This window comes from Balaenoptera musculus, chromosome 7 (assembly GCF_009873245.2).
Source record: "Balaenoptera musculus isolate JJ_BM4_2016_0621 chromosome 7, mBalMus1.pri.v3, whole genome shotgun sequence".
NCBI lineage: Eukaryota > Metazoa > Chordata > Mammalia > Artiodactyla > Balaenopteridae > Balaenoptera > Balaenoptera musculus.
The window spans coordinates 93637829-93662925 of record NC_045791.1 but is presented as its reverse complement, the minus strand read 5'-3'; the positions used below and the strand labels follow the sequence as shown (position 1 = coordinate 93662925).

Sequence of the window (25097 nt, the reverse complement as noted above, 5' to 3'; positions counted from 1 at the left end):
ACCCTCCTCCCAACTGTGCCCCCTGGGGACTTGGGCTCCGGAAACAGCTTTTCTTTTGGTCCAGAGCTGTTGTGTTTGGTCTATGAACCTCAAAGGAAGGCAGGACTCTTCCCACACAGTCATTGCTCCAAACCAACCCCACCCAGGTCCTGGGGTTCCCACTCTTGCTGCATGGCGGGGAAGAAGAAGGCAAAAAACGGAGCCGAGGGTCATGGATCTTGAGCTGCCCTGGAGCATCTGAGCGGTGGTCCGCAGCTCCGCCTGCAGTGAGGACCAAAGCCAACAGAGTTGGCCGAATCTGCAGCAGGAAGGGTGAGGGTTAGATACCAGGAGGAACTGCCTGATAGTAAGAGTAGTAAGACGCTGTTTGAGGAAGGCTGTGGAATTTCCTTTCACAGTGTCCTTTAAGCAAAGGAGAGACTGTGTTGGTGATGATGATAGGGGAGAAATCTTGGCGCCTAGGGAGTTGGATCAAAAGTCCTATTATTGATCTATGTCTTGGGTGGAGCAGGGAAGAAGTTCAGAGCATGTGGGTAAAGGACTTTGACAGCCCCAGAGAGGAAAGGAATGGAATTACAGGCAGACAGCTTATTTTTCTTTATAAAATATAGTCTTTAGGGTACTCTTTGTAAAGCCCTCTGGTAGTTTTTCCTGGAGTCTCTAAGTGGAGCAGGTATATCACACAAGACTATGCTGTACCCATTTTACAGATTGGTCAGTGAGACCAAGCGACTGCTTCTCACACTGGCTTCGTGGATGAGTATCTTCCTTTGTAGAATGTAAGCTCTCTGAGGTCAGGGACCTCATGCACAGCCGGTGGCCCTCAGTGAAGATCACTGAATGAGAGAACGCACATGACGATGGGGAGCAGAGAGGACAGCCTCCCTCTTGAAAACGGCCTGTGTGATTAGGCAGCTGCCGAAGGTGCCCCATCTCTAGCCCTGCATGTGGGAGGTCACTGTGTTTCTTGGAGCGTTAAGTTGTGTTGCTCACATGCTCCGCCCTCTCCCCTGACCCATTTCTGGTTCTCCAGTTCTCCCTGTGACTCATTCCACCAACCCTCGGACGTGTTACCTGTGCACGTCTGCTTTCTGCCAGTGAGTGTCACATGCCCCCAAACTTTGCAGAAAACAGGAAGCACCGTCAGTTAGAGGGCAGCCCAGTGATTCATCAGGGGATGACTGTCCAGCTGTTCGTCCCTGTCCTCTGTGCTGGGGTCACTTTCCAGGGCAGTTTCCTCCCCTGCCCCCCCCCCAGCCCGCCCCCCCCCCCCCCCAAGCCCGGCGGAGCAGAGCCGGCTTGGACTTTGTCTTATCACCTCTGGAGGCAGTATGGCCAGACTCTGCTGGGGCCAAGTTTTTATTTATCTTTCCTGGTTTTTTGGGGTGGGGAGGCTGAGGAATGTGGAGTGTTGTAACATTGGGGAGGGGGGGTGGAGAAGCGAGCGGGAGCTGGCTCTCCTGCCCTGTCCATCCCTCTCGCCCCTGTGCCCCTGGCGGCTCCCGGCTCCCCTCGGCTCCCCTCATCTCCCCAGTCCCCCTGCCAAGCCCGTCTCGGTATCCCGTTGTCTCTCTGAGCTCCCTGGGCCTGGCCCCGTGTTCCCGGCCACACCTCCAGCCTTGGCTATGGTTGTGGCTTCCAGTTGTTAGAAGCAGCTGTGGCAGCCTCCTCCAAACATGGCTGTGGATCAGTAGACGGAACCCGAGGGGCTATTTATAGCAGGGTGGCCCCGGGGCCTGGAGCAGGGCCTAGGGCCTGGGGAGATTCAGCGGCTCCTCATCAGGGACCAGCGAAACGGAGACGGATGAAGTGTTGGGTTTCTGCGTTCCTCTGAGTGGGTAGTTTTGGAACGGCCTGGTTTGGGTCTTGAAAACCAAACACAACTCAACCCCTCCTTACTGCCCCCGTCTTCGCACCCCCCAGCTCCCCAAGCCTGACTCATGCAAACCCAAGTCCTCAGGGCCAGGAGAGCTGGGGAGACGGAGAAACTTTCCACCCTGACAGCCCCCTTGGCTGTTTCCTCCTCCTGCTGCCTCTGAGGCGGAGCTGTTCAGAGCTGGGCGGCGGCCCGGGCAGAGGGGACTCTGGCCGCAGCCTTCTTACGGGAGGCTGGGTGGAGAGTCCTCCTCTTAGCGGGGCTGCCCTGACTTCGGGCTCAGCTGGGAGCTGAGCCTCAGAGCCCACCCACCCCTGCCTCGTAGCGGGGCCTGGAGAGGGTTGAAGGGGGCTCCTCTTCTTGGGACCCCAGTGGTCCAGCCCGAAATCTGAGGGTGAATCCTGCTGGGCATCTGTTTCTCCTCTCCTTGGTGGATTGTGGTTCCGTCCCCTCCAAGAGGTAGATGCAACTTGGTGGTCAGGAAAGGCCGGTTTTGGGGAGGCTCAGGGATGTTTGGAAGGTGCCAATGGGCTCAGAGGGCTCTGGCTGGGCCTGGGAATGTGCAGGTTGGATGTCCGATTCTGCATCGAGCGAGGTGGCTGAAAGGATGGCGGCAGCTGGTGATGCAGGGTTTTGCTTTACTGTAGGGGTGACTGTTTGGCTGTATCGCTAACTACCCTTTTAATTGTACTTGATGTAATAATGGTAAGAGCGTCTAAGCGCCTTATATGTATAATTCCCTTTAATCTTCAAGCAATCCCATAAGGATTGTTCCATCTCACTGGTGACATTATAGAGGCTCAGGGCGTTGAGTCATGCAAGGCTGCCCAGCAGGACGCTGTGGGACTCTGCTCCTGCGCTTTCATCGCCGTGCTGTTGGGTTGCCCTGGGATGTTTTGGACACCGACTTGGGTCCATTTGCCTAATTTTGTACAAGTCGACAACCCTGGAGATGGGAATGGGTGAGGGGGGGTAACAGACAATGGACAGTGGGACCTTAGGAGCATGATTTGCTGCCTAGCCCTGGTTGGTACACACCAACTGCTTCTTGTCTCAAACTTCTTGTCTCAAAACTTTTGATTGAATGAGCCGGTGTTGCTGCTTTAAAGGAGGGGAATGTGGGCAGCTGGTGGTCAGAGGAGAAATGTTCAGAGCTGGACAGAGCGGGGCTGGCGCTCTCATCTTTCCTTCTTTCGTGGTTGCCATCTCTGTTCTCCACTTGGGGTCACTATTCTGATGTCCAGCGAATCCAGGTGAAATGCGTTTCCATCAGTTTAGTAACTGTTTTATTGAGTGTGTACTCAGCGCACATGGCACCAGCCCAGGCGTGGTGCATTTCTCAGCATTTGGCATTTCTCCCTTGCCCGAGGAAGGAAAGCCCTTCCCCTTGGGGGCTCGCAGGCACACTGGCGCGCTCATGTGGGATTGGCATTGATCGCTTTTGGCTTTGAGTTGCTGTGTTGCTGGGCTTTAGGGTGCCTGGGCTGGAATGTTGGCAGAGGCAGGAGAAGGGAATCTGTGTTTCCCCGTGGCCCTGACTGCTCGCGTGGACAGCTGTCTGCTGTTCTCCTGCCATCCAGCCGGCCACCGCCCTAACGCTGCTTCTCTCCTCTCTTTCCCAGAGCTCCACCAGAGTCACGCCAAGTGTCCAGCCCCATCCCCAGCCCATCAGGTATGCCTGGGCTATGGGGGACGCGGTGGGTGCAGGCAGTGAGGTCACTGTGGGTGTTCCCAGCAAGTCATGCCTCTGGGTCTCCGAGACCAAAGTCACAAAGCACGTGATAGGGAGCACGGGCAGATGTGGAAGCCACAGCGAGAGGATGCAGGTAGATGCCACTGGGAAACTCAAAAGTTTTAGCTTGAAGCCAGTCCTTGAGCTGGATTCTTCATTTACCTGCATGATCTCATCTAGCCCTTGCAACAACCCTGCAAGGTAAGTATTTTATTCCCATTTGGCAGATGAAGAAACTGAGTCTCAGGGAGGTGAGGCGATTTGTTAAAGGTCACACAACCACTAAGAGGCAGCACTTGGGTTTTCATTCAGGACTGGCTGGCGCTGAGGCCTGTGCTAGATCCCGTTCTTCTCCACGGGCAGAGGTTTCTGATGTTGGAGGGTCATTTATAAAAGGAAGGTCCTCTATCTGGCTGAGCTGGTGGGGGCTGGGGGAAGGGGATGCACAGGGGACTTGGTGCTTTGCTCATCCAGAGTCTCTTTGTCCTGGGTCCAGGTTCTCTGGGTTTTTGGCTTTGGGCCCTTCCCTCTCTGACTCCCCCCTCACCCCTGAGGCTCCTGAGATGAGTGAGAATCTGGCCGCAGGGATGTGGACCACCAGTCAGAGAGGGTCTGGTGTGTAGCTGAAGCTCCCAGTGGGTTGTAGTCCGGCTGCCGGCTGTCCACAGAGACTGGTGGGGCCCTTTAGAGGATCGCCTCCTCCCCTACAGATGAGAATCACCTTGGGGTGGGTGGGTGCAGAGTGCGATGCTGAGGTTGGCCAGGTGGTGGTGCTGTTCTGCCTTGAGTAGGAGCCCCGCCCCCAAAGGCTGCAGGACAAGGAAAGACCGGGACTCAGAGGCCAGATTCAAAGTGGGCTCCCAGCGCACCGGCCCCTCTGCCACTTGGTCCCTGTCATTGCCACCACAGAGAAGCTGTATGTCACCCTTGGCTCTCCTATTTCCAAGCCCCATCTACACAGTTGGGCTCGGAGCTAACTGTGGTCGAGATCTGTATTCTGTCCCGTTTCTTGGTGTCCCGGGGCTGTACCCCGCATGCCACCCCGTCACTTTGAAACACCCCATGGTATTCCTCCCGCTGCCCCTCCAGTCCCAACTTTACCCCGCAGAAGTGAAGGGTTATCAACATGAACTGTGAGTTGCCCACCTTGGGTAGAGAGGGGACGCAGGACCCTAGGAGGCTGGGGTGATGGGGTAAGAAGGGGAGGGTGTGAGGTGACCCCAGAAACTACAGGTGGGCTTCAGAATGGAATTCCAGTGTCCTGAGACCCATTTCCCCTTCCCATCAGCTCCCCAGTGGGCACCCTGGACCCTCCTTTGGAAGAACAGTTGGGTGAGGTGTAAAGGTGTGAGACCCCACCTCCCCTCACGTGGTGCCCAGCCCAGGGGGCTCCCCACCTCTCTGAGGAGCTCAGGTGGCACTGGGATGTCTGGGTATCACCTGCCGCTGCGGCAGCCCCCTCTGCTTCCTGAGCCCTTAGAAATCAGGGAGGTCACTGGTAGGAAGCAGCCCTGCGGGGCAGTGGGAGCTGCCAGAGGTGGGGAGAGAGCCAGGGAACAAAGGGCAGGAGTTGTCTTGCCTCTGGGGAGGGCTGGAATCTGTGCTGTGGTCTGGCTTACCTGGAGCCCAGGTGAGCATGTCACCTGAGCTGCCCCTGCTCCTGAGGGGCCTCCCCGCCCACTCCACAGCTCAGAGCAAGGGGAGGGCAGCAGAAGGCTAGCTCCGGGATGTGAGAGGACCCAGTTCAGGCTCTCCTTCCTCTTCCGGAGCCGTCCGGGGATCCTTCGAGAAACTTCTGCCAGACCAGGCGGCCACAGTATATTAGGAGGCTGAGCTGGACTCCCGGGCCCTGGCTGGTTCCGGCCCTGGTTCTGACCTCTGACCTCTGACCTCTGGGATCACAGGTTGAAGGCAATGCCGACAGGATTGATGAGCACCTAGGATTGGTGTCATCACTCTTTGGTTCTGAAATGGCCTGAGATCCTCGCCAGCTCCTGCCCAGCTCTGTTCTCCCCGGCGCTCCCAGACTGGGCTTGTGGGCTGCACTGGCCTCGCCAGGGGAAGCCTCTGGCCTTGGCTCTGGGTCAGGGAGCAGCCAAGCCCCCTGGGCTAGATTTGGGGGCCACGTATAGTGTGTAGGGGGTGCAGCTCCCTGGACCTTGTACTGGGGGCCTGGATTCTGATCAGGACCCGCCTCTGCCTGCTGTCTCCCCAGAAACATGAGTGGGAGCCGGACCACAGAGGACAGCTGTGAGCTGGACCTGGTGTATGTCACTGAGAGGATCATCGCCGTCTCCTTCCCCAGCACAGCCAATGAGGAGAACTTCCGGAGCAACCTCCGTGAGGTGGCCCAGATGCTCAAGTGCAAACATGGAGGCAACTACCTGGTGAGGATGGGACCCCTTGCCCGCTCGTCCAGTGCCCCGTCCTTTCTGCTTGCCACCTCCTCCTGCTGGTGTCTTGCCCCACCTGCCCCTGAGTCAGCTCTTCCTCTTCTCTCCCTTCACCTTCCCTTGGCCCTAAGGAGTGTCTCTGCAGCTGGGATGCAGCATCTGGAGCTAAGTCGTGTGTGTGTGTGTGTGTGCGTGCGTGCGCTTGTCCATGTATGTGTGTGTGGTTTGTATGTATGTGTGTGTGGTTTGTATGTTTGTGTGTGTGTGTACGTGTGGGTACGCGCGTGTGCGTGTGGGTGTACGCACGTGTGTTGACCAGGAGGAGAGAATAACAGTAAAAGCTCACATTACTGAGCCCTGGTGATGAGCCAGGCCCTGTTTTAACTCCTTTCCACAGATTTAACACCACGACAGTCCTAGGAAGCTGGTTTTTCGAGAACACAGAGAGGTGGGGTATTTGTCTAAGGTCACAGAGTCAGGAAGTGGCAGAGGTGTCATACTGTCGGTGCCTCTGAGCAGTCTTAGGGCAGAGTTGTGGCAGAGCGTGTCTTGAGAGACCTGGTGTTGCTGACACTGGGGTCATACCTGGCACAGGAGGATCTCCTAACCAGTGTGGAGGAAGTCCCCTCCATGCCCCCACCACGGTCTCTAATGTCAGAAGGGCTGGCCTGGGGGATTGGATCTATCCTGGCACCAGAGGAGCGCTCAGGCCCGCTTTACAGGGAGGTACTTGTGGGCTGGACCCACAGATTGGACATACCATCATGAGGGGCTGCCCTGGGAGGTCTGAGCAGAGGTGGGGTGCAGGGGCTGTATTAGGTCCCTAGGGCTGCTGTAACAAATTACCACAAATTAGGTGGCTTAAAACAACAAAATTAATTTTTTCACAGTCTGGAAGCTAGAAGTCCAAATCAAGGTGTCAGTGGGGCCATGCTCCCTCTGAATCCCGCAGGGGAGAATCCTGCCTTGCCTCTTCCTATCTTCTGGTGGCTCCCGGCAGTCTAGTGGCTCCTTGGCTTGTAGTGGCCTTGCTCTAGTCTCTACTTCTGTCATCATGTGACCTTCCTTCTTTCCTGTGTCTGTGTGTCCTCTCCTCTTCTTATAAGGACACCAGTCATTGGATTTGGGGCCCACCCTGAATCCAGGATGATCTCATCTCCAGATCCTTGACTACTTACATCAGCAAAGGACCTATTTCCAAATAAAGTCACATTCTGAAGTTCCACGTGGATGTGAATTTTTGTGGGATACTTTTCAGCCCTCTACGGAGACCTGTCCATCAGCTATGTTGGGCGTTGTTAAGAGTCTGGCTTTAAACATCAGAATGTTCTGGGTTGGAATGCTGCTCTGCTCTCACCAACTATCTGATCTTGGCACTTAGCCTCATTAAGCCTTAGGATCCCCATCTGTAAAATGGGTCTACTTACCTCTATGGTTGTGGAGAGAATTAAGGCAGGTGGTAGATGTAAAGTCCTTAGTGCGGCCTGGCAGGCTGTGGACACTGTACCACTGAAGTGTTAGCCATTGTTAGCGGCATAAAGTGTGTTCCTTTGAGGCCTCAAGAGTGGACCAGAAGCCACCTAAGATCCTGCCCTATTTCAGGAGCCCAGGAATCCAGAGGTTGGGGGATTCCCTTGGGATGTGGTCAGGTGTTGGGGGGTGTCTGCTGGGAGAGGGGTGTCAGGGGTCTGAGAGGGCCCACCCAGCACGGATTGCACCCTCCTATGGAGGGCGTCCGACCACAGAGCAGTTACATCTTCGTGCGGTGAGCTTCTGAAGTCGACATGTGAAGAGGAAACCAGAGATGGCCAAATGCTTATCGTTTGACACTCCTGGATTTCCATTCAGTGTGGAGAGATGCCCATCTTGGGGGTGGCATGTGGGACCTGAGACAGGTTCTGTCCCCTTCTCATCTTCAGTTCAGGATGTCCGCTCATCCAGGGGAGTGGCTGGGTGTCTACATACTTGTTTCTCTCTCCCTCTTTATCCTGAGAACCTGTAGTTGAGTTCCTGTCTATCAGTGTGTATCTGGTAGGACTCCGTGTATGGTCAGGTAGGTAGAATTTCCAGCAGGGAAGAGAGAGAGAGAGAGAGAGAGAGAGAGAGGGAGAGAGAGAGAGAGGAGAGAGAGAGAGGGAGAGAGAAAGGGCCAACCTTCTCAACAATCTCTTCCTTTTCCTCCTTCTAGCTTTTCAACCTCTCTGAGCGGAGACCTGACATCACGAAGCTCCACGCCAAGGTGAGTCCATTGCTGTTTGGGGTGGGGAGGGATTCTCCCTGCCTGGAAGAGGGAACAGGGGGGCTCCCTTCCTCTGAGGTTCCCACATTAGAATCTTGGGGGAAAGTGCTATGACAGTTTGCAAAGCCTATTCAAACTTAGAGTGCCATCTTCTATTTGGAAAATAGAAAATAATATATTTATTGTTTCTGTAATACGAATTACAGAAAGCAAAGCTCAATACAGTGATTTCCACCAAGGTCTGCCGCCTGTGGTGCACACAGAGTCTCTGGGGTGGGGCTGGAGCTGTGAGATTTTGAGTCTTATTGAAAAGTATTCTGGATTTAAACCAGCTGGGAATCACCACCGTAGACCTTCCTACAACCAACTTTCTTTCACTTGCTGTTCAGTGCGCTGTGTGTGGGCTTTGTGTGCCCATCTGCTCTGGCCCCTGGATTCTGGTGCCTGTCGCTGTGTGACCTTGAGTGGGTGGCAGACTTCTCTGGGTCTCAGTTTCCACCTCTGAAAGTGGACAGGCTGGATTAGATGTGCTCTCTGGGCCCTTCCGAGCACAGATTTTCTTTTACTTTAAAGTTTTGTGAGTTAAGAAAAGTTTGAAGGAGCCTGATGACTGCTACTCAGATCTGCTCTCTGTCCCGCTCAGGCCTCCTTCGGCTGGCCTGAAAACTTGATGGTTTGTGTGTCCAGGGCCTGGAAAAGAGCCGTGAACAGGCTTCACCTTTCCTTCTTCCTCCCTGAGCCAGGCCTCAGGGTTATCTGTGGGAGGAGAGCTGGGGAACAATGCTGGAGGCTCCCAGCACATTTTAAGGTCAAAGTCATATGGAAGGGACCTGGGGCCATCGGCTCTAAGCCTTTGTACACAAATCAGAAACTGGGACTGGGGAAGGGGCTGTGACTGGCCTGAGGCCCACAGGGAGCCAGTGTCAGAACCCAGGGTCTCTAGGCCCGGGTCAGTGTCCTTTGCCTCCACGCCCCTGCCTTCCAGAGGGTTGACGTGCAGGGCAGGAACTGAGGCCCCGCTGCTGGTGGCATCGCTGCGGGGCTGGCGCGTGGTGTGTGTGGGCACCTCCCTACCCCCCAGCCCGTTGACTCTCTGGACTTCTGCCGCTTCTCACTCCTGGCTTGGGCCACAGGTACTGGAATTTGGCTGGCCCGACCTCCACACCCCAGCCCTGGAGAAGATCTGCAGTGTCTGCAAGGCCATGGACACTTGGCTCAACGCAGATCCCCACAACGTTGTCGTTCTACACAACAAGGTCAGAGTGGGGGCTGCAAGATGTGTGTGTGTGTGTGCGTGTGTGTGTTCATGCCCGTGCACGAATATATCCTTGGATGAGTGTATGCACCTGCCCGTATCACTGGATTGTGTGAGCGTGCAATTTCGTTTGTGTGTACTCTCCTTCTTGGGGATAATCGATTCTGTCTGGGGTGCACCCCCAGGAAGTGGAGGTACCAGCCCGTGGGTCACTCACGTGTGGTGGACGATCAGCTGTGTTTCTTCTTTTTGAGACTCAGCCCCATCCGCTTCCTCCTTCCTCCGATTCTCCCTGAGAACCCCGCCCCTCTCTGCAGCCCCTGCCCGCCTTGCTCTGGGGCAGGAGGGCCAGCCTTAGAAGTAAAGGCTTTTGTGTTTTGGGGCTTTTTCAGGGAAACCGAGGCAGGATAGGTGTTGTGATCGCGGCTTACATGCACTACAGCAACATTTCTGCCAGGTAAGAGGGCCCCGAGCCTCCCATTCTCTGAATATTGACAGCAGAGCCCCCTTCCCCCCACCCACCCAAGGCCTCTCCCACCCACCCAAGGCCTCTCCCTCCCTTGGGGTTGGAGGATAAGGACAGAGGAGGCGAGAGGTGCTGACGACAGGGGGAGGAGCCCCTGGAAAGGAGAATGTCCCTGCCCTCAGCTCTGGGACAGGGGCCCTTGGACAGAGGGCAGGAGAGAGGAGACACCATCCCTCTGGGGCCCTGGGGAGGGGCAGCCGTGGGAGGCAGGCCCATGGATGGACACCCTGTCCAGTCAGCTTCTTGGGGCCACTTTTCTTTGCCCAACTGCCTTCTGTTTACCTGAGTGAGCAGGGAGGGAGTCACAAAGAAATATTGGATCACATCTGGGTCCAGCAGAGCCATCTGGAAGGTTTCTCATCTATTCCCCTGCTTCTGGCCAGCAGGGCCATCTTCCCACTTAGGTGTTTTGCATGAAGAATAGGAAACAACCAGTGGATGATTCCCATTCTGATTTGGATTTTCAGAGAGGCAGAGGAATTCCTCCATTCATTTAGTCATTTGACGACGGTTATGGAACAGCCACTGTGCAGGAGGCTCTAGGTGCTGGAAATAGAGCAGTGGGCAAAGCCAGGCCACTGCCCTCATGAATGTTAAATGAGTAAACAAACACATCAGTAAGAGCAAGTGATGAGTACTTTGAAGGACGGAGACTAGAGCAAGACGGTGGGGAAAGGAGGCCTCTTGGGGAGGTGATATTTGAGCAGAATTAAGTGGCGAGAGGGGAGAAGACTGAGTCCTGTACAGTCCAGGGCGGTGGGGGGGAGGTGGTGGTGGCAGGGGACCTTTCAGGCAGAGAAGAGGGAAGGACAAAGGCCAGCAGTGGGAATTCGAGGGGCTGGCGTGTTTGGAGCCGAGTGAGTGAGGGGACAAAGAGTGGGAAGTGAAGATGGGAGGAGGCAGAGCCCGGGGGCCTTGTACCCTTGATAAGGACTTTGGAGTTTATTCTAAGAGGGATGGGACATCGTTGGAGAGTCAAGAATGGAGAAGCTATGTGATCTGTCTCTTTAAAAAATGATCTCTTTGAGGATGGGTAGAATGCTCTATGAAGGGCTTGCAATAGGACGGTAGTTTTATGACTTTAAGAAACCTGACCCAGCTTAATCTTTGCTTAATGGTCAACATTTCCTGTGCACCTACTGTGTGCCCACATGTGCCGAGCTCTTTATAGGTGTTATCTCACTCAATTGCCACAACAGCCTTCAAGGAAGGCACAGTTATCACCTCATTTGACAGGAAAGAAAAATCAAGTTCAGGAAGGTTAAGTAATCTGCCCCAAGTTGCAAGGCCACTAAGTCAGTGATGAACTTGAGATGGGCTCCCAGGCTGCCTGGTTCCAAGGCCCTTGTGCTGAGGAGTGCAGCACACAGGATGGAGAGATGCTGGGGCAGTCCTTTCCTGAAGGCGTCTCAGGACAGAGTGGCCAGAGGGCTCTGCAGGTCTGGGAAGCAGGGGTGGGTGGACAAGGGACTCGTGGAAGTTGGCTCCTCTGACCACCTGTCTCTCCCCACAGTGCCAACCAGGCCCTGGACCGGTTTGCAATGAAGCGGTTCTACGAGGATAAGATTGTACCCATTGGCCAGCCATCCCAGAGAAGGTAGGTCTCCAGGGCTCTCGGCCCAGTGCATGTGTGTGTGTGTGTGCGTGTGTGTGCTTGCTATACGTGGGAGCTAGCCTCGTGTACCCATGGTGGGTGAAGCAGCACGCCTAGGTGGGGGTGTACCAAGCATGCGTGTTCAGGTGCCAGCCTGGAGGGGTGTGAGCTCAGGGATGTGGGTGAAGCTGTGAGCAGCTGTGTGTGCTCGCAGTGGGGCATGGCAGCTGGCTCCTGAGGTTGGTGCCAGAGAGCAGCAGGGTCAGCGGTGGGGGAGGTACAAGAGGGCAGCTTGTATAAGAAGGCAGTGCCTTTCTTGGTCCTGGCAGCAGGGATGCTTCCGTGTTTTGATGGGTCTACAGGAGGCTGATGTCACTGCCACCTGCCCTGAGGAGGTCACAGATGTTCGTGATAAGGGTCACCTTCTGCTGTGAGAGCTTTAAAATTTTACAACGGTCTCTAACCCATGTGGCCCACAATAGCCCAGGCAGGAAGCAGGGCAGGGATGGATTCCTTCATTCATTTGGCAAATTTTAGGTACTCTAGGATGTTCCAAGTGCTGGAGGTATCTAGTTGGACAGGACAGAGTCTTTTGCCCTTAGTGAGCTGATATTGTATTGGGAAAGATGGACATTACACAAGTAAATAAACCTTCAAGGTCATTTCAGACAGTGATAAGTGCTTTGATGGGGAAAAAACCAAAACAGAACACGAGGGGCTAGAGAATGACAGGGGTGGACATGAGGGGCTGATTCCAGTGTGCTGACCTTTCTGAGAAGATGACATGTGAGGTGAGGTCTGAGAAGGGAGAAGGAAACATCTAAGTAAAGGTCTGGGGTAAAGGGTCCAGGTAGAGGGAACAGCAAGTATAAAGGCCACAATGTCTCACTGACTTTTCTAGCCCTTCGGAACACTGACTGGGCAAGCAGGACCCCCTAGCTACAGATCCTGGAGCTTTCCAGCCTCTCCATGCTGGGGGTCCCCAACTTACACCCCATCACCCCTACCTTGCCTGGCTAAAAGTGTGCCGGCACCACTGGGGACTGTTTCCACCACTGTAGCAGGAAGCCCAAGCAGAAGTGAGTGAATCCTCAGGCAACCAGCGCCTTACAACTGGCACAGGACAGCTGGTAGCCAGCCTCTGGGTCAGAGATCAGAAACGGAATGTCTTTCTATGCAGAAGATTCTGACGAGGCTGTCAGAAACAGCAGCTGTGGATCAGTGAGAGTCTTCCCAGGGAAGAAGTCTCAGGGAGGAAAGAAGTATTATTCAAGATCCTGACTTGCTACCTGTGGCTGGTGGCCTTGGTCACGAGTCTGGCCCTTGACCTTGAAAGATAAGAGGTTCAAATAGAGGAGCACGATGTTATGATGGCACAATGTGGCTTGGAGAGAGTGGGCAGAGCTGTCACATTTCTGAAGCGGAAAGCCTGGAGAATGGGGATTAGTGTTACCTCTCAGGACCAGGATTGTTCAGGGATTCCACCATGCTCAATGTGTGCTTACGTAGCATGCCATCAGGGTGTGTGTGTGTGTGTGTGTCCGTGTTTACATTATCTGTATCTGCCTTGCAGCTCATATCTGCAACTACATCTGCTCATGGGTGGGTAATTCGGTCTGTGCCCAAATGTGGAAGTGCAGCTGTTGGGGAAGTGGCATTCGTTGCCACTTTCCCGCCTTCTTGTCAGTGCCGCTTGCAGGGATTGGAGCAGCTGGAGGAGAGGAGGGCAGGGAGAGAGGGAGGGAGGGGCTTTGCCTGCAGCTCCCCCATTCATTGTCACCCCACCCCGGGCTCATTGTCCCCAGCACACAGACACATCCTGTTGGCACGATCAGAGGATCTGATAGGAACCCGCCATTCCAGGTTTCCGGTTTGAGCAACGGGGCTGGGGGCTGGGCAGGGGCCTGAATAGGAGCTGGTGCTGCCCATCAGATTATCTTGCTGGGATAGTCCAAGGTGGCCCCACCCCAGCCCAGGGACAGAGGCCCACAGGCCTGGAGGTGGGCCAAGGAGCCAAAAGACAGGACGGGACCATTGTCATGGTTATGAGTGTTCTGGTCTCACCCGCCTCAAATCAGAATGCATTCTGATTGGTCCAGCTGACCCAGCTTGGCATCCTCTGGCCCGTCAGAAAAGGAGGACACACCAACCAAAAGGATTGGCCTCTCCTTCTAGTAGATGCATTGGAGTGAGACTGCTTCCCTTCTCCTCCCACCCGCTCTCCCCCCACCTTTGTGTGCTCTTGCAGTGTGCCTTTGGGAGGCTGATGACCCTCTCTGGACCTAATTTTCCCTCTCTTCTAGAACGAGTGGGGATGGCTTATTCCTTCCATTCTTCCAACGAGATCTTTGTTAAGGGAATTGGGGCATGTTGACCCTAGAGATAGGAATACTTAGTGGAAGTTAGATATCCTCTAATATCAAATGAAATGGTACAGAGGAATTTTGTACCCTTCAGCGTGATATAAAAAAATGAAGGACTAGAATTACTAAGCTCTTACTATTTGCTGGATTGTCACGTGGTTGGTGGGTCTTGTGGGAGCAGAACTGGGTCCTGTGGGTACAAATGCAAGGTTGGTTTGGGCTCGGTGTAAGGGTGTCAGAGCTGTCTGATGGTTGATCACCCTGCCTTGTGCGGTAGTGAACAGCTAAATGATGCCTGTCAGGGATGTGTGGGAGTGCATTTGGTCCAGCAGGAGATTCCTGGGCCGGGAGTGAAGCAGGAAAGAGATGGCCACGTTGGCCACCAGGAGGCGCCAGAGAACCCCAAGTGGGAGGTTTGGCTGGACCCCACTCCAGATGTAGTAGTACCTGTTCGCCCTCCTGGGGCTACAGGCAGCAAGGGTGGAGACCCCACCTGCCAGGAGGCCTGGGGGTTTGTGCGGGGGGGGGGGAAGTTGGCAGGGCAACCTAGGGCAATATGCCAGGGGAAAAGAGAAGAGAATGGCTCTGCTCCAGCAGAGGCCTCCCTGGCTGAAGCTGCCCTTCTCCCTGCTCCAGGTACGTGCATTATTTCAGCGGCCTGCTCTCTGGCTCCATCAAAATGAACAACAAGCCCTTGTTTCTGCACCACGTGATCATGCATGGCATCCCCAACTTTGAGTCTAAAGGAGGTACCTGCCCGAGCCCTCTAGCTTCCATTCCCCTCCTGTCTTCCATCTCTTTGTCTTAGGAGGCAGCCTTGGGGGGTAAAAAATGCGGGCTAGCTGCAGTCTTAGGCTTGGAGTCTCAACTGTACCACTTCCTATTTCTCTGAGCCCCAGTTGATTCATTTGCAAAATGGGTTGGATACTGGCAGTGCCTGTGGGCAGGTGACTCTGGACGGTGTAGTGTTTTTGCAAACTCAAAATGCCTTTTAAATGAAAAGTTAGCATTTCTTCCTCTTTCTTTTTCCATTTCTCCTTCCTCTTTTCCTCCTCCCCTTTCTTCCCTTTCCCCCTTTCTTACCTTTCCTCCTCCTGGCCGATCCTTCCTTCCTTCATCTCTCCTATCCCCCTTCCTCCTCCTGCTGTTTCTGCTGTCTTGGCTAATAGCACCCCTTCCTTACAGGGTGTCGGCCATTTCTCCGGATCTACCAGGCCATGCAACCTGTTTACACATCTGGTATCTAGTAGGTATTCCACAGGGATGAGAGGCCAGGGATGCCGGAGGTCCAAGGCTGAGGACTGGGAGCTGGGGGCTGGGGGCCGGGGTTGGGGGGCTGCCTAGGACCTTTTCTAGGAGGACTTCTAGGGTAGGGCTGAGGGATGGGTCAGTGAGCTTTCCCAATAGCCCCCTGGCAGAGGGGCAGCTGGGAGAAAGTGCACTGCCCGGCTGCCTCAGCAGCCCTCTCTCCCTCTGCCTGCCTCGCTCCCATAGCAACGTCCAAGGAGACAGCCAGACCAGCATCTGCATCACCATCGAGCCTGGGCTGCTCTTGAAGGGAGACATCTTGGTAAGTTGCCCCTCGGTCTCAAGCCCCCGCACCGCCGTTTATTTTTTCTTCCTTTTCTCTTCCTGCTCCCCTTCTGCCTCTCTGGACAAGAGCGTCACTCCTGGTGGGCCACCAGCCTTGGGGTCGTTGGCTCTCAGGGGCCCTGCAAGGCCTTCCAACCTTGACGGTCCTTGTCCATGCCCTGGCTCGGTGTTGGATGTGCCTTCCCCCGGGCTTGCCTCTTGTTCTGGAGTATCTCCAGGGACATATGTCTCTGTGTGAGCCATTACCTCCGGGCTTCCTGCTGGTGACAAGGACTCCCTCAATTCTAACTTCACTCCTTCCTCCTGTGATTTAAATCCACTCCTACGTTGTCCATTCTGACTGGTGTACAGGAACTTCTTGGGAGGATAGCTTTGTCCCCACAGGGCAAGATTGGCTTTCAACTCTCTGCTGTTCTGGAAGTTTCCCCAGAGAGCTCTGAGATCCTGTTTGGGGTTGGTGACCTCTTCTTCACTGGGTTTGGGGCTTAGTCATGGAGCTGATAAGGAGGCTTCTTGGGACTAACTTTCTACCTTCGGGCCCCTGATGGGCTCTGCTCTCTTTCCCACCCAGCTGAAGTGCTACCACAAGAAGTTCCGTAGCCCAGCCCGAGACGTTATCTTCCGCGTGCAGTTCCATACCTGCGCCATCCATGACCTGGGGGTTGTCTTTGGGAAGGAGGACCTTGACGATGCCTTCAAAGGTGGGCTCGTTGTGTAGAGAGGCAGACCTAGCAAGGAATAATTAGACCACAGGATAGGAGAGCAATAATGGAGGGGCTATGGCAGTAGTGAAGGGTGACCATTTTCCCATGGGAAGGGAGGTGGTCAGGGAGCTGTCTCCCTTTGCTTCTTTCCTCTATCCATTTAAGGTTTTATCTATATTACATTCAGGGCCAGGACATGTCCACATCCATCCACCCATCCACCCATCCATCCATCTGTCCATCTATAAATCCACCAGCATCACTGTGTGTCTGTATGTGCCAGGCATGTGCTAGACCCTGGTGATACAAAGAGAAAGAAGTCAGGCCCTACCCTCAGGGAGCTCACAGTCTTATGGGAGAAAGAGACAAACAGACATGATACTATGATACAAAGAGAAAGAAGTCAGGCCCTGCCCTCAGGGAGCTCACAGTCTTATGGGAGAAAGAGACAAACAGACATGATACTATGAAGTGATGCTTGCGGTGATGGAGATATACACAGGCATGATGGGTGCTCCAGGGAGCAGACACCACCCCTGCTGTAACTTCCCTTCCTGCAAGCAGTGAATGGTGATCTGTGTGCAGATTGGGCTCAGGCAGAGATCAGAGCACGGGGCTGGGGCTCTGAGGAGGAGAGGCCTGATCCCCCAGTGTGGTCTGGGTCATGCAGGAGAAGGATGTTTCTATGATGAGCTTTCCCTGTACCGGAGCCAGGAGAGCAAAAGCAGAAGATGCTGTTATAATTGCAGAATAGAATGTAAATGTCATCAGTCTTAACAAAGAAAGTAAAAGAATAGCTGACAAAATAAATGTAGGGTTGCGGAGAGGTGGGAGAAGGGAGGGGCACAAACTTCCTCCTCCTACATGGAGGGAATCAGGGCACCATCGGAAATGGAGAGATCAAGAAATAGAGGCTTAACCGTCGTATTGAAAGTTTCAGAGGTGATCAGAAGGGTGAATTAATAATAATAACAGTAGTAATAGTAATAATAATAATAAACCAGATTTAAGAAGGGAGGTGGGAATACTATAAGTGATCCAAATTATTCATCTTCATAGTGGTGAATCAGTGAAGATTATTTAAAACTGATATATCTAGAAATAGTGGCATAAAAACTGTAGCTATTATTTAGAGTCTTAGAGGTAACTGCTCGTAGAACAAGAAATAGAAATGGTAAGAAATAGTTACCTCAGACAGGTAAGACAGGGCTAGGGTGGGTAGGAGACTTAATATCATTATATATACTACTTATTATATTATCAACCATGTATACATGTATTACTTTAAACTTTTCTAGAAGAAAACTTTTTGTGGAGTCCTCTTTTGGGAATCAGTTGCCCATTTTTGTTTTTCCTTCTCCTTTTTTCAGATGATCGATTTCCAGAATATGGCAAAGTTGAATTTGTGTTTTCTTATGGACCAGAGAAAATTCAAGGTAAATGCCAAGTTAGAATCCATTGATTCATTCCCTTCCCTCCACTCTGCCCTGCCCCACCTCAACTCACCTCTACCATTTTCCCACTGATCTGCTCTACAAATATCAAGTTACCTGTGGTTGAGAGTCAGGCCAGTAGTAAAAGATCTGGGTATCATAGTGGACCCCCAGCTAAACATGAACCAGTGACTTAATCTCTGGATAATAAAAATAAAAAAGTAGACAGAGAGGCGCTGGGTTGGATAAACTGTTCTGGCCCCATTAGGTCATCATCCTATTATATTCAGAGACTGAAGGCTGTGGTGGATGGAGGGAGTGGCCAAGGGGACTCTCAAAGGTGCTGGATGGACGATAAGTATTTATGAGAACTGAGGTGATTCAACCTGAAGATGAGAAGGCCAATTTAATAATAGCCTTTAAGCCGTTAGACTGGTTATATGTGGAGACCAGTTGTTCTTCATCTTATTTGGGAACAGAATAGGAAGAGGTGAAGTCAGGTTACAGCAGAGGGGCTCTGGGTAGACTAAAGAAAGGACTGCTGGGTCAGGAAGGTAACTCACCCAGAAGGCCTGACTTGTAGCTTATGCTGTCTGCATCCTGGGCTTTCTCTGGATGTGTAGGAGAGATTCTGCCTCTCTCCTCAGATTTCTGCCTGCAGTGGCAAGCATCTTAAGTGGAAGGGCAGGGGGATGGCTGGGATGACTTGTGTCTTCTCAATGTCAAGGCTGTGATTTGCCTGCTGTCCGTGACCCCGTGCAGCCCATCACAAGCCTCTCCTGCACTCCCCCCTGACTCCAGGGCAGACTCTCTGGACTCTTGGCACTGCCCCAGGGGCCCCTGGGACACAGAAGAGAAAGAGGCAGCCACCCAGCCAGAGGGTCCCCCAGCTTTCTTCTAAAGGGTCTTTGTTGCTCAGTGCTGCTGTCCTTATTTACCCTTATGACCTGGTGTGAACCTTTTCAAGAATGCAAGAAACCAGACTCCTGGGTCCTCCATCCAACTTAAGCGAGTGGTCCTGCCTCGCCATGGTCAAGAAAATGAGAAGTCCCTTAGGGAGCATCCTTAGGGAACTTGTTGGTTTCCTCTGCTTTTCCAGCTACCGATCTGTTTTTTTTTTCTCTTCACTGTCGTCTCCGCCTTTCCCATTTTCTAAGGCATGGAACACCTGGAGAACGGGCCAAGCGTGTCTGTGGACTATAACACCTCCGACCCCCTCATCCGCTGGGATTCCTATGACAACTTCAATGGGCATCAAGATGATGGCATGGAGGGTAGGTGGGACCAGTGGCTTCCAGCCCCTCTGCGACTGCACAGCCCCTGCTCACATGGCCTCGGCTCTCTTGGTTTGCTATGACACCATACTGGGCTCAAAGGGAGGGGAGGTGCAGAGGAGAGGTCCAAAGCACCTCTGAGAGCTCACAGTTCAGTGGGGGAAGGTAAAACAAAACATGAATGAGCTAAAGAATGAAGCAAAACAGCCATACAAGGGTGTATCCTTGGTGCCGAATGAGTCCCATAGGCAGCGAATGCTCTGAGATTGTCAGGGGATGGATTCTTGAGAGCTGGAGTGGTCTGGGAGGGCTCCTTGGAGGAAGTGGCCTTGCGTGGAGCTTGAGATACCCTCCTGTGCTTAAAATACAGCATTTGTTAGATTTCTTTTAACCCCGTTGTTGGATTTCTCCAGGCTCGCTGCCTGAGTTCTCTGGGGTCAGAGCACTAGGAAGGTAGACACAGCATTTAGGACCCACAAGCTTTCATCAACAGCCAATGAAAATGTTTGTGAGCTGGAAACAACCTGGTAGGCTCCAAAATTTGAAAAGAAAGCAGCAGAACTGAAATTAATACATGTTTAATTTAGCAACAAAACCTAACATAATGTCAAATGGTTATCCACAACTCAGTTCAACTCTTGAGAGTTATATATGAGTTCTATTGATTTATGTGGTTCATTTGAGTATGTGTGATGGGATGCAGGGCGGGCCTCTGAGAATGAGCATGTCTGGAGCTCAGGAACTCTTGAGACGCCCTGTCTGGAGTTTGGCCACAGGCTTGTTACCCTGATTTGGTCCCAGGATCACGGAATGTGGAAGCTGGGAGGACCTCAGGACCGTTGGCCCATCCCCCATCAGTTTTCAGCCAGGGTAACTGAGACCTGCCCCCGCCCCCTGGCCCAGAAGGAAGCATCTCTTGATTTACCCCCATGACCAGGATATGTCCTTTCAAGGACACCAGCACCCAGCCTCTGTGCTTCTCCTCCCAGCTGAAGCTTGTCCTGGGGTGGGGACCCTGGGCCATGTGTCAGAGCTGGATTAGGTAGACCAGGGACCCTCACCCTGGTCTCCACCTCCAAGGTTTTGGATTTGTTGACTCCACACTGAAAGTCTTTTAGGCCTCTTCCTGCATAAAGATTCTCCCTCTGACCTTAGAGACACCAGAATGAGCGATGCAGTTCAGAGGGAGTGGGATGAGGGCGATGCTTAGGCTAGAATTTAGGGTTTGATGAGAGAAGTTCATGTGCAGTGTTGCAATGGTGAAAGTTTGCCCTCTCCCTACCTAGTTCCCGCACTTCTCCCCCACCCCTCCAGGGGCCTAGACACTCCACCAGGGTCCTCCCTACTGTGCTGAGGCTGCGCTGAGGCTGAGGCCCAAAAGCACTCCTCTTCCTGCTCCAACCACGTCCCCTTGTGCCCTGTAGCTGGGGAGAAGGCAGAGGATGAAATGAATCAGTCCTGAGGTACCGGTGGTTGCCAGCCTAATTGTTCATCGTTCTGGGGGATGTATGCATTTTTAACAAGAACACTTGGCAATTGGAAGGAATTTTCAATGTCTCTCCATCTCTCCCTGGTGTGGATTCAATGCGATGATAAATGTAAAAACATTTAGTAAACTATAAAGTGCCAGGCAAACAAAAGGTAAAACAATTCAGGGGAAAGGAGGGGCTGCGGGAAGGATGGGGCTTGGGACACAGTCAGCCGTGAGGGAAGGAAGCATGCGGACTGAGCAGGAGGCTGGTACCAGAGGCAGGGAAGGGGGAGGAAGGAAGGGGAGAGGGAGGCCCTGGGCTCCTCTCCCTCCCCCTTGCCCGCCCTCCTCTCTCCTCCGGTCTGCTCTCTGCTCTCGCAGGCAGGGGGATGGAACCAGTAGGATCTTTTGGCCAGTTAAAGGTCAGCTCGTCCTGTAGGGACAGAGGGGCTCCTGTCTGGAGGCTGAGACACTGGCCCTGCACCCAAGGGTGGGAAGGGAAGGCAGGGGGAGCAGCTCACAGCCCTGCCGTCCTCTTCCCTGGCCTGGCTGGCCCGGGCCCGGAGCTGGGCGGCTGGAGTGGTCACCCGGGCAGACCCTGGCCGTCCCGCTGTGTACTCCCCACTGTCACTGAGCTGCATCCCCCACAGGGACAGGAGAGTCAGTGGGGTGGCCCTGGGGCAGGAGCAGTGATCTTATCCGCATCCTGCTTCTCCCGGCTGGAGCACTTCTAAAAGGCTCTGGATTCTGGGGCCCAGAGGTAAATGCATTTTCTTGTGGCTAATTCTCTGGTTCAAGAGAGGGAAGCAGGAGGCCTCTGTCTGTCTCCCTAGTTGTGGGCAAGTCACTGTGCTCCGGTTTCCACACGTGCCAGCTGGGATAAGGGCCCCTAACCCCCAAGACTCTGGGGGGCCCAGGAGATAGCTCACGCTGGAGCCTGGGCGGTGGTTTGGCCATTTGCTGGAGCTGTCCTCGGGCTGGGGGATGGCCTTGTGGGGTGCGACGTGGTGCCCGAGGAGGCTCTGCCTGCCCTCCGGGGCGGCCCTGGACCGGGAGAGGCAGGATGACCCTGAGGTGCTGGAGCGCAGGGCTCGAGCACGTGTGCTTTAGAGCCCAACTGCCTGGTCCACACTGTGGAGTCTCCCGTCCGCAGCTGTGTGCCCTTGGTCAAATGATCACGCCTTCCTGTGGTCTTCATTTCCTTATCTGCAAACGGGATGGTGACGGTACCCACGTGATTGGGTTATTGTAGCAATTTTCATGAGAGGCAGTTTGTACTGTGGTTAGGACTGTGGCCTCTGGAGCCCAACTATCCGGGTTCAGATCCTCTGCCAAGATGCCATCCTCTTGGGGCCCCCGTTGACTCTGTTGTAACATGGGGATTTGGTTGACAAATCACTTCGAGCACCTTTCGGGGAGCAGGTGCTGCAGAGGGGCTGCCTGCTGTGTTCCCTCATGAGTCTCTGTCACGTCGGTAGTGACCACGATCTCAGGGGTCTGCTGACAGGGCTCGGGGGGAGGCCCCTTGGCCTTGGGAGCCAGCTCGGGCTTTGCCACGCGCCGGTTACGATGCCAAGCACTTGATCGCCTCCGTCTCATCTAACGCTTGCAGCCACGTTGTGAGGTGGGCACTGTTATTATGCCTGGATGGGGGACTGGGGCACAGAGGGGTTAAGTGACCTGCCCAAGGTAGCCTCGCTAGTGAAGAGCGGATCTGGTGTGGAACCCCGGTGCTAACTGCTACAGTGTCCTCAGCTGGCCGTCGTCCCCAAGGGTCTGTCCTGGGTGTCTGGTCCTGTGGCAGTACCTGGGTCCTGCTGAGTTTGGGTGACGGTCTGCTCGCTCTGCCCCCCACTTCTCACCACTGGACAGTCCAGATCTCTCCTGCCCTGCCTCTCAGTATGGGCGGGGTCTTATAGGCGGTGAGGCACAGAGTGCAGTACCCTGTGGCAGGTCCCGAGCAGGGCTGCGGCGCCGGGAACAGCTGAGGCACATCCCTGATGTCCCCCTGTCCCCGCCCCCCCCCCCCATACACAGGAGGGGCTGCTCACGCAGGACTGCCTCTGGTGAGGGGCTGGCCTCTCAAAATACGGACAGGGTGTTGTGTTGGAGGTGAGGCGAGGCCATTTCTGGAAGCTGTCCGCCTCTGCTATTTCAGGCCCACCGGGGGCGGCTTTAGGAGGGGTGGGCCAGTCCCTCTGGAGTCCAGCGGGTGACTCAGAGTGGTGGTCGGGGGCACCGAGCCCAGGTCTTGGGGACAAAGGTCATCTCTGGCCTGGGCCCCACCTCGGCCCTCCCTGAAGTGAGAGGCGGTCGGCGCTGGGGTCAGAGCTCCATTCCTCCGGGAAGCCCTCCAGGTGACCCCGACTTTACCCTCCATGTCAGGAATTGCTCTGTGTTTAACCCCTTCCTCACTGCCTGCATCCCTACCCCCTGAACCCTCGGGCAGGTTTCCAGTTCAAGACATGCAGTCCCGTGGCACTCAGCATGCTCTTCCTTTCCTTCAGGGTGTCCCCTGTCAATCTCAGCAGCAAAATGAAGGAAGAAAACGTGTGGGGACTTCTGGTCTCTGCAGGCCGGCCCCCCCAGATCACAGAGCCCATCTCACACCCTCCCACTGTAGAGAGGAAACTGAAGCTCGAGAGGGGAAGGGACCTGTCAAAGAGGGGGACATCCCTACGAGTGGAACCCTCCTTTCATGATCTCAGCTCACCCTTTTGCAGCCCCATTACGTGATGACCACACCGCATGTGGGGAGGTCAGCGATCTAGCCCGGGGTCAGGAGATCAGAGTAAGGTTGGCGTGTGAATTCAGGTGTCGGCTCCAAATCCCTCCCACCCCCTGGAGCTCAGCTTATTCTCCTCCTCCCACCCCTGGCTCCTCACCTTAGATGACAGGATGCTCACTGTCCCACAGGGTAGCCCATTTCCCTTGAGGATGGGGCCAGGAAGTAGAGCCAGAAATAGGAGGAGAGTGTGCCTCTGCGTGGTGGACCTAGGCTGCGGTGACCGTGGCTGCTTGGGACCATTTTGGCTCCCCTGCACTTAAGCCAGAAGGAGGGGGAGATGATGAAAGGTGAAGAATCCAATGAAGAACCTTCTGAGCAGAGAAGTTTCCAGGCCTTGGGACAGGTGGCCGGGGAGCATAGCATGAGTGCCTGTCATTTCGGGGACTCCTTACTTTGGGAGCAGAACCCCGTGGTGAACCTGATGATGAACTAGACTGATGTCCTAGTCCGCTTGGGTGGCCACCGCAAAGTACCACAGACTGTTTGCTGTAAACAATAGCCGTTTATTTTCTCACAGCTCTGGAGGCCAGAAGTCTGAGATCAAGGTGTCGGCAGGGTTGGTTTCTCCTGAGGCCTCTCTCCTTGGCTTGTCGACGGCCGTCTCCTCTTTGTGTCTTCACATGGTCTTCCCTCTGTGTGTATCTGCGTCCTCACCTCCTCTTCCCTTAAGGACATCAGTCATGTTGAATTAGGGCCGACCCTTATGACCTAATTTTAACTTAATCACCTCTTTAAAGGCCCTATCTCCAAGTACAGTCACATTCTGAGGTACTGGGGGTTAGGACTTCAACATATGAATTTTGGGAGTGGGGACACAATTCAGCCCATAACACCCAGGAAGGAGTTTTCTGGGTTGCCTGTAGTTGGACGCCTGGAGTCTCGGTCCTGAGTGAGGAGTAAGGGAAGGTCCAGGGTGGGTGGAGGGGAGAACGGTCTGGCCCCCCACCAGCCTCCTCCTCTCTGCCTTTCTCCAGTTTGGTCTGGAGCCTGCCAGCTCAGCACTCTGGCTGGCACCACGTTTCACAGCCTCCAGAAGCCCCATTAGCTCTTTGGCCTGAGTAATGAAGCCCCATGCCCAGATCCCAGCTCCCTGTGGGTGGGAGCAGGGCTGTGTTTTTGCCTATGCTGCACGGAGCTGTCTCCAAATTCCTCCAGAGTGTTCCAGGGCAAGCCTTCCCGGAAGCAAGTGCGAGACCAAGGGAGTGTGGGCTGCCTTCCAATTCTGAGAAGCCCACAGGTTGACCAGGCCTGAATTATCTCATTGCCCACCCACTCCCTCCCACCTTTCCCCAACCTCCTTGGACACTGAGTTGATTAGAGTTTCTCAAGACTTAAAAGAGGATGGGGGAATAGGGGCTGAGGCTGGGTAAAGCAGCAGATTGCTCAGAGCCAAAAGGAGTAATGAAGGGAGAAATGACAAGTCTGCTGGCCTGACTGAAGATGGCAAGGGGACTAATAACCACCCCCTGCAGGATGCCCGGCAGCCCTTCTTTTGTTTCTGTGGGCAGCCCCATCAGAGCCAGGGGCTGGTGACAAGGGGGCTTGGTTTTGTGCCCAAGCCTCTCACCCTCAGGCTCTGTGAGGAGAGGAATCCCCTTCCTTGGGGGAGAGATTCCAGCTCTGTAGGACACCCACCTCCTCTTCATGTTCTTTTGTCTGAGCTGGAGAAGAGCCTCCCTGATGGTAGCCAGGAGTCCCTAGCCTGTGGTGACTTCTCATGAGCTGGGCTTGTCCAAGGATTCTCTGATATTTTTTCTCTTTTGAGAGAAAGGAAAGAGGAAGGGAGAGAGACACACAAACAGGCAGAGAGTGAGGAGAGAGAAACAGGTGAGAGACATGGAGAGACAGACAGACTC

The 25097-nt window shown here is 54.2% G+C and overlaps 1 protein-coding gene across 8 annotated transcripts in view; it reads left to right on the top strand.

Moving 5' to 3' along the window:
- Positions 1-25097, top strand: part of TNS1 (tensin 1) — a 197459-nt gene that overhangs the window by 99360 nt on the left and 73002 nt on the right. For all 8 annotated transcript variants that reach the window (XR_005020559.1, XM_036857373.1, XM_036857376.1 and 5 more), the window contains 12 exons: positions 3499-3548; positions 5824-5995; positions 8190-8240; positions 9374-9496; positions 9888-9952; positions 11535-11618; positions 14615-14727; positions 15164-15224; positions 15473-15548; positions 16143-16272; positions 17646-17711; positions 18866-18982. Coding sequence is in view for 7 of the 8 variants with exons in the window: in XM_036857373.1 (XP_036713268.1) it covers positions 3499-3548; positions 5824-5995; positions 8190-8240; positions 9374-9496; positions 9888-9952; positions 11535-11618; positions 14615-14727; positions 15164-15224; positions 15473-15548; positions 16143-16272; positions 17646-17711; positions 18866-18982 (1108 nt within the window). In the remaining variant the exon portion in view is untranslated. The remainder of the gene's footprint in view (positions 1-3498; positions 3549-5823; positions 5996-8189; positions 8241-9373; positions 9497-9887; positions 9953-11534; positions 11619-14614; positions 14728-15163; positions 15225-15472; positions 15549-16142; positions 16273-17645; positions 17712-18865; positions 18983-25097) is intronic.